General features: G+C 37.1%; 1 protein-coding gene across 1 annotated transcript; it reads right to left on the reverse strand.

The window, feature by feature from the left end:
* Positions 1-586: 586 nt before the first annotated feature.
* LOC128868561 (uncharacterized) lies at positions 587-3,035 on the reverse strand. Its single transcript, XM_054110791.1, has 8 exons — positions 2,948-3,035; positions 2,434-2,885; positions 2,186-2,371; positions 1,620-2,125; positions 1,271-1,523; positions 1,107-1,193; positions 854-1,019; positions 587-714 (listed from the first exon to the last, which is right to left on the reverse strand). The coding sequence occupies exons 1-8, from the start codon at positions 3,033-3,035 to the stop codon at positions 587-589; spliced, it is 1,866 nt and encodes a 621-aa protein (XP_053966766.1).
* Positions 3,036-16,173: the final 13,138 nt, after the last annotated feature.

The raw sequence follows: 16,173 nt of genomic DNA on the forward strand, positions 1-16,173 counted from the left end.
TTGTTTTTGGTGTAACATTATTAGTGCATTTACTAGCACCGGCTTTGAAAGAGCCAAGGCCAGTGTGAGAGGTTGTAGTAGTCATTAAGCATGAAATACGAAAACAACAACAAGCAATCTCATTATTAACAACATCAAATTGAATTTTGTGCATTGGGGATCGTACACAGAACTGCAGAAAAAATTACAAAAAAGTGAAATGCCTGTGCTCTAGGATGCCATTCACAACGTTGCTGAATGGGAATCTGTGGTTCCAGCTTTACAATGTGAAATTAAAATTTAAAGCATACTTTTGGGAGTGCACATACACTTGTAGCATACTTGTATGCTCTTGGGCTGCAAGTCGTATATTTTTATTTAATTAAGATGGACAGGAATTGTGGTTCCGACTGGAATTTTGTGCTGCAAACGTGCTCTTCTTCACTTTAATCTTTAGATCAACTTTCCTTTGCACCAGTCCCCCCGTATGATGTTATGCGGCCTATGCGGCCACACTTGAGTGGCGTAGCAAATTGAGTAAATTTTTGGTAGATTTCAGTTTTAAATTATTTTTATTTTTCATACACCATTTTATGCCAACTCGCATTTATTTCTTTCTACCAACAGGCGTCGGCCGAAAAGGTTTACGCCTCGACTTGGAATCCACAATGAGCACAGACTGCCGCTTCAGGTATTGACGTGTGGGCACCTCACTCTCCTCATCAGGAGCAGCAGCTGCATGGCAACCAAAACAAAAAAAAAAAAAACAGCACGAAAAAACGAAGATGCATTAAAGGGCATATAAAATTAATTGGAAAATCGAGCGATGAGTAAGTAAAAAAAATCCAAGTATTTTTATTTCCCCCTGATCTACCTGCAGCCGGTGCCTGTTCAGGTGAAGAGGACGAAGTGCCAGCCGCACGTTGAGCGCGTCCTGCCAGCAGATTGTAATAACACAGCGGCATTGGTTGTGGCTTCTCACTCTCGGCCACGGTGGGCACCTGGGTGGGTGGCTCCATCGATGGATAGAGCTCATCGCTCTGTTCGTTTGGGGAAAACAAAATTGAAAAAATATATATACGAAAGATAAACATTTGCGTCATTCTTTAATGGGATCGTCAGCTCACCTCAAGCTCCAATTTCGGCACTTCCGTTAGACCAACTTCTGCGGGCTTGCAAAGCTCCTGACAACGCTGCAGCTTAAATTTCAAAATCTGCATGGTAAAAAAGAGTAAGTTAAAGGAAAATTTCAATAAATAAAATCGGTAATTGTTGACGCCGTCAAACGCACTTCTATAAAGTCATCATCCTGTGCCTCGTTGGCCAAAAAATTTGGCAAATTCTCCACGTGTATATACAAGCCTTTAGCCTTCAGATTTATATGACTCTCATCTACTTCTTGTAGCTTATAAATCATTTCACTCAAATGCTCTCTGATAAATTTCAAAACAATTTGAGTATGCTCGGAATCCTCAGTGCTCTTTTGCTGTTCTATCTCTAAATCTGCAATTTTGGTCTTAATTTGCTCAATCACCTCTTGATTACTACGAACAAAAGAAGAGTTATAAATCATTCAACTAATGGATTTTCTCACATCAGGAATGCACATTAATGCATTTCCTTTTCGCTTCTCTACTTACACCTCACTCTCCTTGACATCCGAGAACTTCATTGCCTCCAGTGAGAGTGACAGCTGCTCTCTTTGTTCTTCCAATTGAGTCTTCTCTTTCTCTGCCGCATTTCGTAAGTATGATAGTCGCACGGAAGATTCTTTTTGTGAACAAAAGCGGTCATAGACCTCGGCGGGTGTGGTCGCACCACTCACTTCCATTAGGTGCTTGAAGAGATTCTCCATTTCGTTAGTTAAGTTTTGCAGCTCGGTTGTTTCATCCACTTCAGTTTCGGTTTTCGCTGTGAGTTGATCACCGGAGCTCGAGCCGAGACTGTCCTGATGCACAAGTGTTTTGTTTTCAACAAATAGTTTCCGACCAATGCGCTCCAGCTCCATTTTACGTGCTTCCACTTGCCTACGAAAATCAACAGCCTGACGCTCGCGTGTCTTCTGTGAGAGATGCGCCTGTTGTTCCTGGCGTTGGAGTATAGCTTTAGCGGCATCGCGCATCTCTATGGCCTCGTTGTGCACTTGCTGCAGAAAGATGAAAGGGGAATCAAGGGAAATTTAATACACATTACATTGCTCACCTACCTGCAACCTATCGATCTCTGCTTGTTGCTCACTGAGTGCTGCTTCCAACTCGCGTAGACTACGCTCGAAGCGTTCAGCGTCATTCATCAGTGAGCCCTCAATAGAGCGATACTTCTTGCGTATATGTTCCGCTTCCATCCACTGCACATTGGTGCGATGTATCTCATTCTCCAGCTGGCAGACTAACTGTGTATGTTTTGTGTATAAAAAAAGCAGCTTCATTGCAAAACTTTTGAATGCCCCCTAACCTTTCTGTTTGCATCCTCCTCCAAAGTCTCCGGCGGCTTCTCGCCCATATTTTGTGCTTGTGCCGCTTTGGCTGTATTCAGCTCGCGGTATTGATGTACCAACTTGGCTAAACGCTCTTTCCGGCATTTGAAGCGATGTCGCAGCAGATCCAATTGCTTGCGTTGTTCGGTAATTTTTAAATCGGTCAGAAAAATTGCATCATCGACACTTCGCGCACCAATAGGGTAACTCATTTTCCCCACAGCTATGGCGGTGGTGGTGGCACTGCTTGCTTTGCGCACTTCTGCTGTGGGTGGCTCTTCTTTAATGATGACAGCACGCTGTAGAGGATTCCGCAACTGACCACATTTGTTGGTTAGCTCTTTGATTTCCTTCTTCAGTGTCATGATAGTATCACGATTTATGCGATTCTGCTTCTGCCATTCAGCTGCGTTGGCTGTCTTCTGACCCTCTGTACATATAAAAAAAGGTGAAACGGTTTTGGGTTCCCCTTTCTCACTCTGACTCACTCACCTGCTAACAGTATACGTTTCTTTAGCTCCGCAATTTTTGCATTTACATCGCCAATCCTGTCCAATTCTGCAGCCTCGCGGTTGGGCATTTTTATTACACTTCCTCTCCATTTAATGTGTCGAAAATTTCAGCAATCAATAATGAAAATTGTTTATTTTCTTTGTCTTGGCAACGTAAGGGCCTTTGCGTAGCAACACCGCGTTTGAATTCAACTCCAAGTAGTGAGTTGTTTATGGGTCGTAGTTAAGAGTTGCAGGGTTATGGGAATACCAGCGATGTGTGATATTTATTTTGAACGTTCCTAGCCTAATCAACAAATAGAAACTGACAGCAAGGATATTTTTTCAAAATGTCGATATTTCTTTCTTCGAAAATATCAAGAGGTAACAACAATTTTTCATTCAAACAAACACCGCTCGGGTTACAGGCTGGTCTAGCGTTCGAAGTTTGAATTCTTGATTTTTTCTGAAGTGGCTGCTGAGCGACTCCATTGCAAGTGATTTAGTATTTTGGATATTGTCGTCAATTCTTCTAAAAATTTGTTTATTTCTAGTCCTGAGTATAATAAAAAATGAATTAAAAAAATGTAATTATTAGACAATTTTGGTATACGGATTTTTAAAGGCTCTAGCAAAGCGACCGATAGTTGCCCTTTTGCAATTCTGCGCCAGTCCTAGTAAAGCTTAGGAAAAATTATTCAGAATGATCCCAGAAAATCTGGCTAGTTATTAATCGTTCCACAGAGCGCTTCGTTCGTTCTACAAAGTGTTTGTTATTCAGCCGATTTAAAATATCCTTAAATTTCCTTTTTAAAACTCATTACATCCTTTCTACCCCATCCATCGATTCTAAATGACCCTATAGCGCTAAGGCTTATTGCATTTAATTCAAATTATCAGCACGAAACGATTTTCCATTTAACGACCGTAAATTATATGGCCAAGCTCCTCCCCTCTAAATTCACACCACCCTCTTTAATTAGTCAAACATGGCGCGTTGGTTGACGTTCGTATTTAACCGCAGTAGCAAAAGTGCTTGCCTACGCCTACGTACCAAAATAGAAAATACATAAATAATTGAAGTGCTTTTAAATGTAAATTTGACACGTATTTAAAAGTTTGCATCGCCAAAGGATGAAATGCGAAAAGTGTAGCATTTAATACTGAAGCGCACAGTTGTAGGTGTAGATAGCCTCTTAACAGGTCATTAAGTTGACTTACTGCCGTTCCCTGCCAAAGAAAGCTAAAGAGGTATAGTTCCTAGCTTGGAAAGACACTGCGTGGTAATTATAGCCCGTGCGCCGTTGGTGACCTTTTACTTGTGTACACACACACATGCACACCACAGCTCACCTACCAGCAAGTCAAGCTGCTGCTGATGACCAACTCAACTTCTTCACTATTTCAGTGGCAAAATGGCTGACAATCGCTTAACACTTATTTCCGCTTACCTTCGCACTTCACTTCCTTGCATTGCCACTTGTCACCTCGCCCCAGTTCAATGCAATTGAGTATTTGCTAGAGTCTTAAGTTCCGCCAGACTGAGGGGTGGTTTACATTCGTTTATGTTTTGGAGCGAAATGTACGAACGCACGGAAAATTAAATCAGCATTTTACGTACACCGGTCTCGCCATTCTTCCTTTTTACATTTCTTATTTTATTTATTAAGCTGCGCTGAATTTTATTTGCAATTACAAATGGCTATTAAAAGGCGTTGAACATTCAACTAACAGCCGCCGCTCCGTTTTGCTGCCAGTTCAAATTGCGAGCGGCCTTGGGTGCTGGTAGTTGGCTGGACAAACAAGGCAGCCGAGTGGGCAGTGGGGGATGTATACGTGTTAGTGGACGCGCATTAAGCGCGATGAGTTAAGCGGATTGATTGGGGTGGTGCCGCTGAAAGTGTGGCCGTAAGCGCCAAGGTAAACACTTCAAACGGAAGTGCGCTTTAAGTGGCACATTTTAATTAAAACAGATTGACGACTTGAAGCGGTCGACGTTGTTGGCAGTGGTGGCTATAAAAGCTTGAAAGCTTGTATAAAGCTTTACATAAACCTACCCACAAACATGTAAGCCTTTAAAACGGATTTAAGGGATCGAAATTATATTGCAATGTAAAAACGTTGTGAAAATCGCTGCACACCAAAAAAGATAAAAATCTAAAGGTTCGATATATTTATTTTTTTGTTAACTAAGAGATGATGAATTGACATACTAACATGAAAAATACTTTCGGACAATTTTTTTTCAATTTCAAAACAAGAAAATACGCGGTTTTTACAATGCAGATTTTCGTTATATTATAGATGTCTTTTTACAAGAAAAACTTTAACAATTTTGTTTTACAATTCTGCGCTTAAAAATAATTCTGTATTCGCGGCTACCGTAGCCTAATGGATTGATGTGTGAGTTCCATTCCGGAGTGCGTAGGTTCCTCCATAAATGAAACATCAAAATGATAGAAAAAAGGATATTTTATTCATTATTTAGCCGAATGGGTTGGTGCGTGATTACCATTCGGAATTCACAGAAAAAACGTTGGTTCGAATCTCGGTGAAAGCAAAACTAATAAAAACATTTTTCTAATAGCGGTCGCCCCTCGGCATTCAATGGCAAACCTCCGAGTGTATTTCTGCCATGAAAAAGCTCCTCATAAAAATATTAGCCGTTCGGAGTCGGCTTGAAACTGTAGGTCCCTTCATTTGTGGAACAACATCAAGAGGCACACCACAAATAGGAGGAGGAGCTCGGCCAAACACCCAAAAACGGTGTATGCGCCAATTATATATATATATATAATATATATTTAAAACAAAAAACAAGATTGGTTTGTAACAAAGATTCACTTCAGCAACTGCTGATTCAGTCTGGCTCAGTTATAACCGCGTGGAAAGATCGCGACCTACTCAACCTTCTTTATGAACTCAATCGCAAGGCATATATTTATAAGCAGATGCAAGCTTTCACAATTCTCTACTTCATTGAATTCTTTGAACGTTTTGAAAGTTTTGAAAATTCAAAATAAGTAAGTATTTGGACTACCCGTTTCCATACAAATACGCGCATATTAAGATTGCCAATAATCAAATACCACATTTTAACATCCTGAAAATGTCCCACAATTTAATTAAACCTTTTCACATTAGTGGCTTTTCATTTGAAATTGAGATTATTATCTAAAAAAACTTTGTAGCAACAGATGTTACCTAAATGCTATTGTTATGATTCTATCAACAAATACACAAACCGACGAGAAAGTTTAACACTCATTTAGCAAAGGCAATTCAAAAACAAAATAGAAATACAAACACGAGGCAATAATAACTAAAACCCTAAGAACAACTGGCGCTGACATTTGTCGGCTATTATTTCACCTGAATGTCATTTAAAGTATTAGACGATTTTTTAATTAAATTCTACGAGCGATAAAAGTTTCACGATAAAGGCAAATAGTAGCCAAGGTTAAATGTTTGTTTTATAGTGTATTAAGCGAAAATTGTGTAACATATATTTAGGCGCAAGCTTACTTGAAGTTTAATAGGAATGTGGTACTTGAAATTCGTACTGTGTTAGCATTATATTATTTTGATGTTCATATTTTTTTGCAAAATTGTGTTGCAAAAAAAAATATACATATATATAAATCACTATATTTTAAATAATTGAAAGTTTGCAAATTTTGTTTTGTCGAAAACTTACACAGCAATTAATTTGTTTGTCACTGCATGTGACGTTGTCTGACGTTCTCATTTTTTTCACTATTCGGTCGTTGTTGTTTTTTTTTGTATGTAATTTCAAATGCAAATGAAAAATTGTGAATTATTAACACTTGAGGGCAAACAATTCGTTATATTTCTATGTCCAACTATTGGAGCTAGACAAAAAAAGTGCATCATACACAGATACACATACATACGTACTATATTCATTACATTCATCATTCCGGAGACAGCTCAATTTCTTTGGGAAACAATTGTCTGTTGCAGCTTCGAAAAGTTTTTGTGCGCGCACACACAACTCCTGCAACCCGGCTGTGTAAAACTTTAACTAGTGAAGGAAATATCTGTTCAAGAGCGAGTACAGTTGAACCAATTTCGAACTAATCATGTTGCTGAGTTAGACAAACCATAGTGAGGCGGATGAAGTCCTCTGAAGTTTGGAAATTGTTCGAAGGCTTTGCCACCGAAATCACATAATTCATAAGATGAAAATAATTGCTACCACAACTGCGGTCATACATACGGTATTCCAACAAGGAACCTCTCTGCTCAAGCCTGGTATAAGAAAACAGTCATTACAGATAATTCTGTAAAACTGCCATTTGACTTCTTGTAAGACTCAAATTATATATTGTCATTATATTTATAAAGAATTTATATATATGTGGCAACCACTTGTTATTTTGTCGGCGTTTAATTACTATCTCTGGCTCGGATCTCTAAATGCAACTCTTTCAAACAGCTGTTTATTAATCTTACATTCCTTTTTCATTACTTTTTACTATTTCAACAATAAGACATATCAAATAAAATTTCTTTTCTATTCCTGGATTTTGGACTCTAAGCACGTGTTTTGCTACATATATATTTTCTATCTTTTTATATAGAATAAAGTCCATGACGAAGCAGATGAGTCATGCAAAAGCTTCTCATAAAAACCCGAACTCTTTACTTGATCTAATAAAGTGATTTTCATTAAGCGAAATATGATTTCGAAAATTATTAAGTGTTGTTGATACAATTAAGTTATGATTATAACACCATTCAAATGGCCTCCTATTGCAGGCAAAAAATTGATGAACCCAATTTTCGAACACTTTTTCCACTAATTCAGTTCTATGTAATGAATAGCGCTTTGAAAATAGGCTCTTGAAGCAAGAAAAGATCAAGGATGCTAGATTACGAGCTTTGCTATTTAACTATGGTAAAAAAGAAAATCGTGAGGGGAACCTTGGCTGCCTCGTCACTCGCGATCATCTCAGCATGAGCGCTGATTTTTTTTTTTGTATATCACTAACACAATCTTATCATCAGCCGAAATTTACACAATTTTTCATATACTCGTCCAATCAGTCGTTGTTCAGATATCAACGAAGAGTCATTGGTTGATTTTTTTCGTATGCCACCAACCGAATCTCTGTTTGATTTTTAAACACACCTCAGTGACAACAGCCCATCAGCTAATTCTGTCAAATTGGCTCAAAGCCGAATAATGGTATTTTAAAGAGCTTATCTTTCAAAAGAGTCGGTTTTATTCACATAAACTAATGACTTTAAATAATCTCACAAGTATTCCAAAGGTGTTAAATCGTTATTGAAATTGAAATTTAAAAAGGTCGAGCCAAGGAGCACCAGGAGATTTGGTGGCTCCCAAAACACTCAGGCTAAAGAGCCCATTGCATTTAAAGCTCTGGAAAGGGGGTAGATAGTCAAGGAGGGAAGGAGAAAAGTATCGGAGAAAGAATAGAGACAGAGATAGAGACAGTTAGTCCTCTGAGAATTTTCCAGATTCTTTGGCAAATCTGTAAATATCCTCCAGTTTTAGAGAACGAATATTACTCGTTCTCATGACATCGGAACCCAATACTCGTAGCCTTGCTCTAGCAAAGGCAGGACACTCACAGAGAAAGTGCTTAGTGCCATCCGCCTCCTCCAAGCGTGACAGGCATACCGGGTCCACGATGATTCCAATGGTGGTCATATGCTGACCCCATGGGTTGTATCCTGTAATGATGCCAACCATCAACCGAACGTCTTTCCTTCTAAGTTTTAGTAGAAAGTTTGACAGTTTTCTGTTCGGACTTGTCACAAAACACTTTGCAGTTCTGCAGCGTTCTAGACAGGACCATCGCCCTTTATGTATATTTCCTACATAATCGCTGATCCAATTCTTGATTCCTGCGGAACTGATTCCGATTATTGGCTCTGCCCCCTGTGAGGGCACCGCTGATCCACGGTTGGCCAATTCGTCGGCAATTTCGTTTCCTTGAACGCCGGAGTGTCCCGGAACCCATATAAGTACAAGCCTGTTTTGTCTTGCGACAGAATTAAGCTTCTTCTTACATTCTTGAACAATCTTTGAGGTTTGCTTCGCGTTCTCCAGGGCCTTCAATGCAGCCTAACTGCCACTGAAGACTCCAACCTGTTTCCCGCTCCATCTTCTCTCGATTATCCATTCGGCTACTTTCAGGATGGCAAAAACTTCTGTTTGGAAAACTGTTTGGAAAACAGTTGCCATTTCCCCCATAACATAGTGATACTTATTACTATAGTTTAATTACCATCCGACTCCAGACCCTACTTAATTCTTGGACCCATCGGTAAAGAATATATCCGTCAAACCTCCCTGCATGCATTCTGCATAAACATACACTTCTTTGCAGCCTGTATAGTTTCCGGATTGTGGACTTAACCATGCTCCGTCGCCACCAGACCAAAGAAGCGTAAGTGATGATTGGTCTGATAAGTGCTGTGTATATCCCTAGGACCACAGCAGGTTTCAGACCCCAGGTTTTACCAAAGGCTCTGCGGCATTGCTGAAAAATCTTCAATGCACGTTATTACTTGAAAGAATTATATCGCTACACTTTTTTCGAAACAATTGGAATATTTCACGAGCTGTGTGGCACACAACCCCGTCTTGTTGGTTGAAGTCAGATATTGTTAAGATTAACTTCTCCCAATTTTGGCCATAAAAGTAGATTTTAATCGATATATACTGCTCTGCAATGGCAGCTACGGTATTACCTGCTTAATTTTGGAAGAAGTGCGGACCAATGATTCCATCTGATCAAACACCACACCTTATTTCCTTGTCGGCACTTAAATATTGTGGAACGAAAGTGCACGCTAGAAACTTTCAAACATTCGCACAATTTAGAAAAAAACTCCCGGCATCGTACGCAAAAAATAAAAGCATTTTCAGAATGACTTCAAACTTACACTCTTATTAAAATCGAAGAAACTATAAAGAAGTTTTCTAAAGATTCTGATTAAAAAGGCTACAATTTTTTTAAAATTTTGCGACATATTTTAAATTTTTGTGAATTTTGTGCAAAGATTGAAAATTTAACTTATAAGGTTTTACTTTTAAAATAAATTACAGTTTTATAAAAAATTTGCGAAAAATATTTGCTTTTCGTACCACATTCCAGATATGTAAAAAGGTGAAGTGACTTAATTATATACGTGAGCGTTAGTGTATAGTTTCATTACAAAAAGTTTTTTTTTACTTTGGTATTGTCTCAAAATTCATCAACTACCCTGTAGTAGTTCCCAATGAACGCAAAACTGAAACAGCAAAGATAACTAAAACTTCCAAGGATACCTCCGGTAAAATACACCAGTTACCTACATAAATAGGAAAGCGAAAAACCCCTAATCAATCATGTTTCTAAATTCACCACATATCAGTTTAACGCTAGTTCATTTCCCTGCTGGGATAGTTAAACTAATACTGCTGCATGAAAATATTAATAACTGCTGCCACTTTGCTCCAACTTTAATTCTAAGTATTTACATACATTGGCATTAATATATGTGTATTTGTGAATAGCACACCTATACATTAGTTTCTCTGCTAACACTGACGTCGGCGTCAAAATGCAAATGTCCGAGACATCACCCTTTCGCTGCGCTTTTTCTCACACACACTACCACAAACGCCTAATATCATACTTTGGTCTAACTGCTTTGCTGCTGCTGCCACCGCATGTTGCACGCTGGTGAACACCGGAAATATTTCACAGTTATTATACTCGCATTACAGTTCGTTCCTTTCGTGTCATACACAATTTTTGTTTATTCCCCTTCTATTATTTTTGCATTTGTCGTTCATAACTAAGTTTTTTGTGTTGTTTTTGTTATTGCTGCTGTTATGATGATTGCTATTTTAGTCACAGCCATCAACACTGCCACTACATTTCGGTTTTTCTTTTTCGTTTGTTTTCATTGTTGCTTCCGCGTTTGCGACTTGGTTATTACAGATTCATTGTTGCTGTTGGTAATGAAGACACGTCAACGACAACAATTTAGTTTGCATTGATTGTGGCTCCGGAATTGTGACAGTTTTGATGGATAAGTTGCAAAGTGTTCGAAGATGGAATCTTGAAAAATGTTCGGAATGAAGTGTAATTGAAATTAACATATTTAGAAAAGAAGGATAACAGTTAGAGGTCGCTGGAAAAATTTAAATTATGTTGAAACTGAGCGACCTGTAACAAATATCTTTCCGTCTTTATTTATTTTATTTTTATTATTATTTGTAATATACAATAAGACAATATTTGAATATATTTCAGCATTGGATATAAGTAAGAAAAAAATATAAATCTATTTTTAATTTGAGTGCATTTAGAACAGTACATATTAGTTCAGGTCGATTTAAAAATGGCTCATTGCTCTGTGAAAATCGTATTCTAGGGATCAAAATAAGAAACTTTGCCGAAGGAACCATACCTCTAAAACGAATTCTGATGTCCCCCAATTTGGGTCGAACGAAAAATCCCACTTTGACCCATTTAGAGAGCTCCAATTGAGTCGAATCGAATGTATGACCGACCCCCTCTAACTTTGGACGGCCGATCCACCCATGCCCGGTGTTATTGCACCTTTCAGAGAATAAATGGTGTTATGAGGATGATTACTGGATTCCCGTTTAACTACTCTTCATATGTAGTAATCCAATGGATTAAGGTCAGGGGAGTTAGCCGGACATAAACTCGGTGTTATGTCGGCATTGAAATTTGCAGCCATACAATCGTGTGTCACCCCACAGTGCAAAAAATTAAGTAATTGATTCAAAAATTCTTACTCGGGGGTTGTCGGGGTCGCTGATTACGAATTTGATTTTAAAATTTTGAAAATCCACCCCCTTCCACCCCTATTGGCCACCCCCTCACGTGAAATAGCGTATATTCTAGAACATAATCAAGATGCATGTAAATTTATATGTTTTCGGGGTCGCAAGGTAGCAAGTGGTAGCAGCTGAATCTTGTTTTATTCAGTAACCATTACTTTAAATGTTTCATCATTTTGCACGTTTGTGTAAATGTAACTTGTTTTATTCCATTGCAATTCCATTTACCTCCTCCCCTATATCCATACAAAATATCTATCAAACAAATAAAATTAAAATTTTGTTTTGAAAATTGCAACCATTACATCAGTATTTTCTTATGACGTTGTCACGTTAAACTATCGTCAGTAAACCGACTTTACAGACAACCTCTTTTTTTCATTTATTGTCGATGCAATTTTTGGTCCATTTGAATAATAATTAATATTCAGGGAAGTTTTAGCCCTTAAGGCAACAGTTTATTTTCGACTTTGAGGTGGGAAGTTTCTGTTTTTTGTGTGTTTTTCATTTCAAGATGGAAAAATTAATTTAAAAAATTTTCAATAAATTTATTGAAAAAAGTCCCGAATCAAGTCTACTCGTACATGAATCAAGTGCAATAAAAGCATATGTGGAGGGCGCAAATTTGAAGTCTGCCTGAATGGCCCATAAATGAAAAATGTGTAATATTTTTATATTTTTTATTTTGTATGTCTTAAGAATTATTAGTTGTTTAATAATTGGAAAGATTTCGTTGCAAAATTTTCTGGTTCATGTATGTATTTATTCTTTTACCCAACCAAAGACCAAAGAATTAGCTTGGCATTTTTTAGAAATTCATTTTTTAAATTTAATTAATATTGTAACAAAACGGCAAAAGTTTTATTTTAATATTTTTGGAGCATACTAACACATTTTTGTTTATGATTGATGCCTAAAAACCGAAAACGTCATTATTAAATATTGTTAATCAAATCCACTAACAATTGGAATTCTTTTCACATAAAAAATAGCATTTGTACTCTAGACTTATGGCAGCCTACAGCTTACACAAAAATATTTTACGTGTTGAGATTTCATCTTCTAGGCGGCTAATTCGTTTAGCTTCTATCCTCATGAGAGGCGGTAACAGAATTATCGATCAAAGTGTGCTAAAAATCGAATGCTTAATGGTCTGTGTTCTCATGCTTAGTCACTCTCTTGTAACTAAAAATAGTTCCGCACATACAAAAATTTGTGATTTGACCCATTAAAGGTAATGGCGGTTACGCTAACATTTTTTCATAATGCTTGCTTCAAATTGCTTGCATTTTTCAAATGAATGAAATGAATGCAAAGATTTAAATTCCATTGTTGCAGCTGTTCGACACAGAATCGCTGGCTTAATTTTTAAATGTTCGTTTTCTTAGAAGGGCAAGTGCGATAACTGCCATGAATAATTTGCAATTAATTTTTGCCTTTCTCGAGGAAGCTTTAATAGTCACTTTATGTATAAATATCTTGTTCTTAAATGACACAATAAACCTCATTTTGGGTCTTAAATTACAGATAATTTTCTCAAAATATTTCGATTATAAGCTTGCATTATCTCTGAAGCGACTCATCGGTTATTTTTGAATGACAAAAGTTGCAACCTTCTTCAAAATTATTTTTTTTTTCAAAACTCACTATTAATATACAGCTGTGATCACAATAATAACAGCGAGACTTTTTTTATTTGTTATAATTTTTTTTATGAAAATATAGTTTATACTAAAACAAAACCGCATAACAAAAATAAATATCTACTCAGAATGTTGCAATAAGTCGCGCTGCTATAATTGTGAACACAGATGAAAAATGGTGTCCATTTTCAATGGATTGAATTATATTTTTCCAATTTCGAATTAACTTTTCATTGGCTTTGTTGGAAAATCATTATATTTTATTTTTTATTTTACAGTTACAATCAATCCGCAAGTTTAGGTTAAAGTCTCTTCATTAGCATCTCAGTGCCATTAATTAGAAGCAAAAAAAAAATGTTCGTCTCGATATTTTGCGGCTGGCAATTATAACATGGCAAAGAAGGTGATTTAATTTTAAGAATAATAAATGCAAATAATTTGCTTTTCGAATTTTTGGCAAACAAATAAAACTTTTAGGCCTAACTCTGTGCAGTTCTGAATGGAATTTCCCTGCCAATTTGACGCTAAAACCCGAGAAGTAATGTTGGCCATCCACTATGCATCGTTCCATTGTCAATTGATGAATGAGTGAGCATTCGGCTGGTAGTGTTATTGCTGGAATGCATGGCATGTAGTTAGTTTCAGACGACTGGTCGTAATGGGGTTACTTTCCACTTCTCTTCGTCTAATGCTGGAAGACGATTTTCAATATAAAAATTACATTTATATTTCCAACTTTCAAACCACTTTCTCTGCATTCGCTATCTTCAAATGATGCAGCTTTGATGAGAGCATTTGCTGATTTTATTATTGTTTAAAACACTACTTACTTTCTTATCATTTGAAGTGAACGACGAAACAATTCACACAACCTCTGACAAGATTGTGAATAATTGCTCTTGTTGTCGCCGTTACTGCCGCTTGGTAGAGAAAAGGCGACGGTGTAGGATAACAAATCACAAGAATAGCGCCAGAGGCGACATTAAGTGACACACACGAGTGCAATAAAAGCACAAAAGAAAAAGAAAGTTCTGCAAGACATTCGTAATGAAGGTGATGAAGCGAAAGTAATACGCGCGGCAAAAAGCAGCCTACAAAGAATTGCTATGCCACGTATACCTATATGCGAGTGTGTGCGTCTTCGTGTATGCATAACCTGTGAATTTTTTATTGCTTTTGCTAAAAGTATTATTGTTAGGTGTTACTATTTCTGTTACATATGTAACTCTTTGCACCTACTCGGGGGCTGCTGAAGATGTCCTCCATAACTACCCGCTTAAGTGCGTAAATCTAGAAAATGAAAATGTCACTTCTGCTGTTTCTTGGCACGAACGTATGCGCCGTTATTTAAAGTGGAGTGAGAGGCATGAAGAAGGAAGAAAAATGTGGTGAAAGGGATCGTGCTTCCAAGAAAATTTACGCAGTTTCTTCAGGCAAACGTTTCGTAGGATATGGCGATGAAAACACAGGAAGACAAAGAGGAATATTATGAAGCGGCAGCAACAGCAAGAGTTAGCGTTTGTTAATAAAATGATATTGGCGCTAGAGCAGTTAGTGCCAAAGTGCTAAGCGGCCTAGATGGCCGACTGAAGTGTGAGTGGGTTATCATGCAAATTTATTGTTCAGACTGTAGCGTGAACTTGGCACAAGAAGACACTCGACGTCAGTGAGAAGAATAAGTGAAGAATACCCAGCAGTAAATTTAGTTGTCCTTAGAACGGCAACGGGTTTAAACAGTTTGATACCGCCAATGACTGCTCTAAGTCGACGAAAAAAGGTTTGTGTTGGAATTTGCACTACTTTATTTAAGCTATGTCTTATTATTATTAGAATTCGATCAAGAAAGCCAAGATTTATGTTAGAGGAACATAAACTAGCCTTTGAGCGGCGACGCTTGACACTTTTAACCTATAAACCATGCGGATGTTAAAGTTATCCAGATAAGCACGTGCAAATACTTATATATCTTAAAAGGTAATACTGCATGTCCAGTATTTCATTTTGTCAAAACTTTAATTTTTTAAAGGATTGTCAAGTTTGAAAGCACTATAATTTTAAAAATTATATAAAATAATAATAATAACATACCTGTGCTCCATCTATGATATTTATAAGCATAACAAACGAAAGAGGATATACCCAGCCATAAAAAAATGTTCTCCAGACAAACATAGTATAATAATTTCCTTTGAAATATTTATCCTTAAAGGGTTAGGGGTAGTCGGAGGTCCGAAAATGATGATTTTCAATAATTGCTTTTTGTTAGTCAATTGCTTTATTTTACAAAAATAAAAACATACATATAAATAAATACATCCTGTTTCGGCTTGACTTAAGCAAATTTCAAAAAAAAAAAAATTATGTAAAATTAATCGGACAAGAGAAATTAGTTTTCTTAATAGATAATCTTGTGCCTGATCGAAGTTTTAGTTTTCAAAACTAACAATATGCCGGCTTCAGGAAATATTTTTCAGATTTTCGAGAAAAAAACTGAGAATTAATTGTTTAAAAATCGAAAATTTTGAAAAAACAAAAAATCCTTCGATCGGCACGAATTTTTTTATGTTTTTCAAAATCGGTATAAATTTTATTAAAATCTATCAAGCGGGTTTTAAGTTACAGAGATCACCAGTTCAAAAAACATAGCCTTGAGAAAAACGCCTTTAAAGTTTAGCAGCTGCTAGCTACTTGCTCTCGAACGCTTCTGAGCACCCGAACGTCCTTTGTTAA

The sequence above is a fragment of the Anastrepha ludens genome, chromosome 6 (assembly GCF_028408465.1).
Source record: "Anastrepha ludens isolate Willacy chromosome 6, idAnaLude1.1, whole genome shotgun sequence".
Lineage (NCBI taxonomy): Eukaryota > Metazoa > Arthropoda > Insecta > Diptera > Tephritidae > Anastrepha > Anastrepha ludens.

Bases quoted from the DNA above. Each gene is read 5' to 3' on its own strand.
- LOC128868561 (XM_054110791.1), bottom strand. From the start codon at position 3,035: ATGCCCAACCGCGAGGCTGCAGAATTGGACAGGATTGGCGATGTAAAT. The intron at 1,524-1,619 runs GTAAGTAGAGAA...TTTTGTTCGTAG, and splicing joins GATGTCAAGGAGAGTGAGGT to TAATCAAGAGGTGATTGAGC. The intron at 1,194-1,270 runs GTGCGTTTGACG...TTTACCATGCAG, and splicing joins AGGATGATGACTTTATAGAA to ATTTTGAAATTTAAGCTGCA.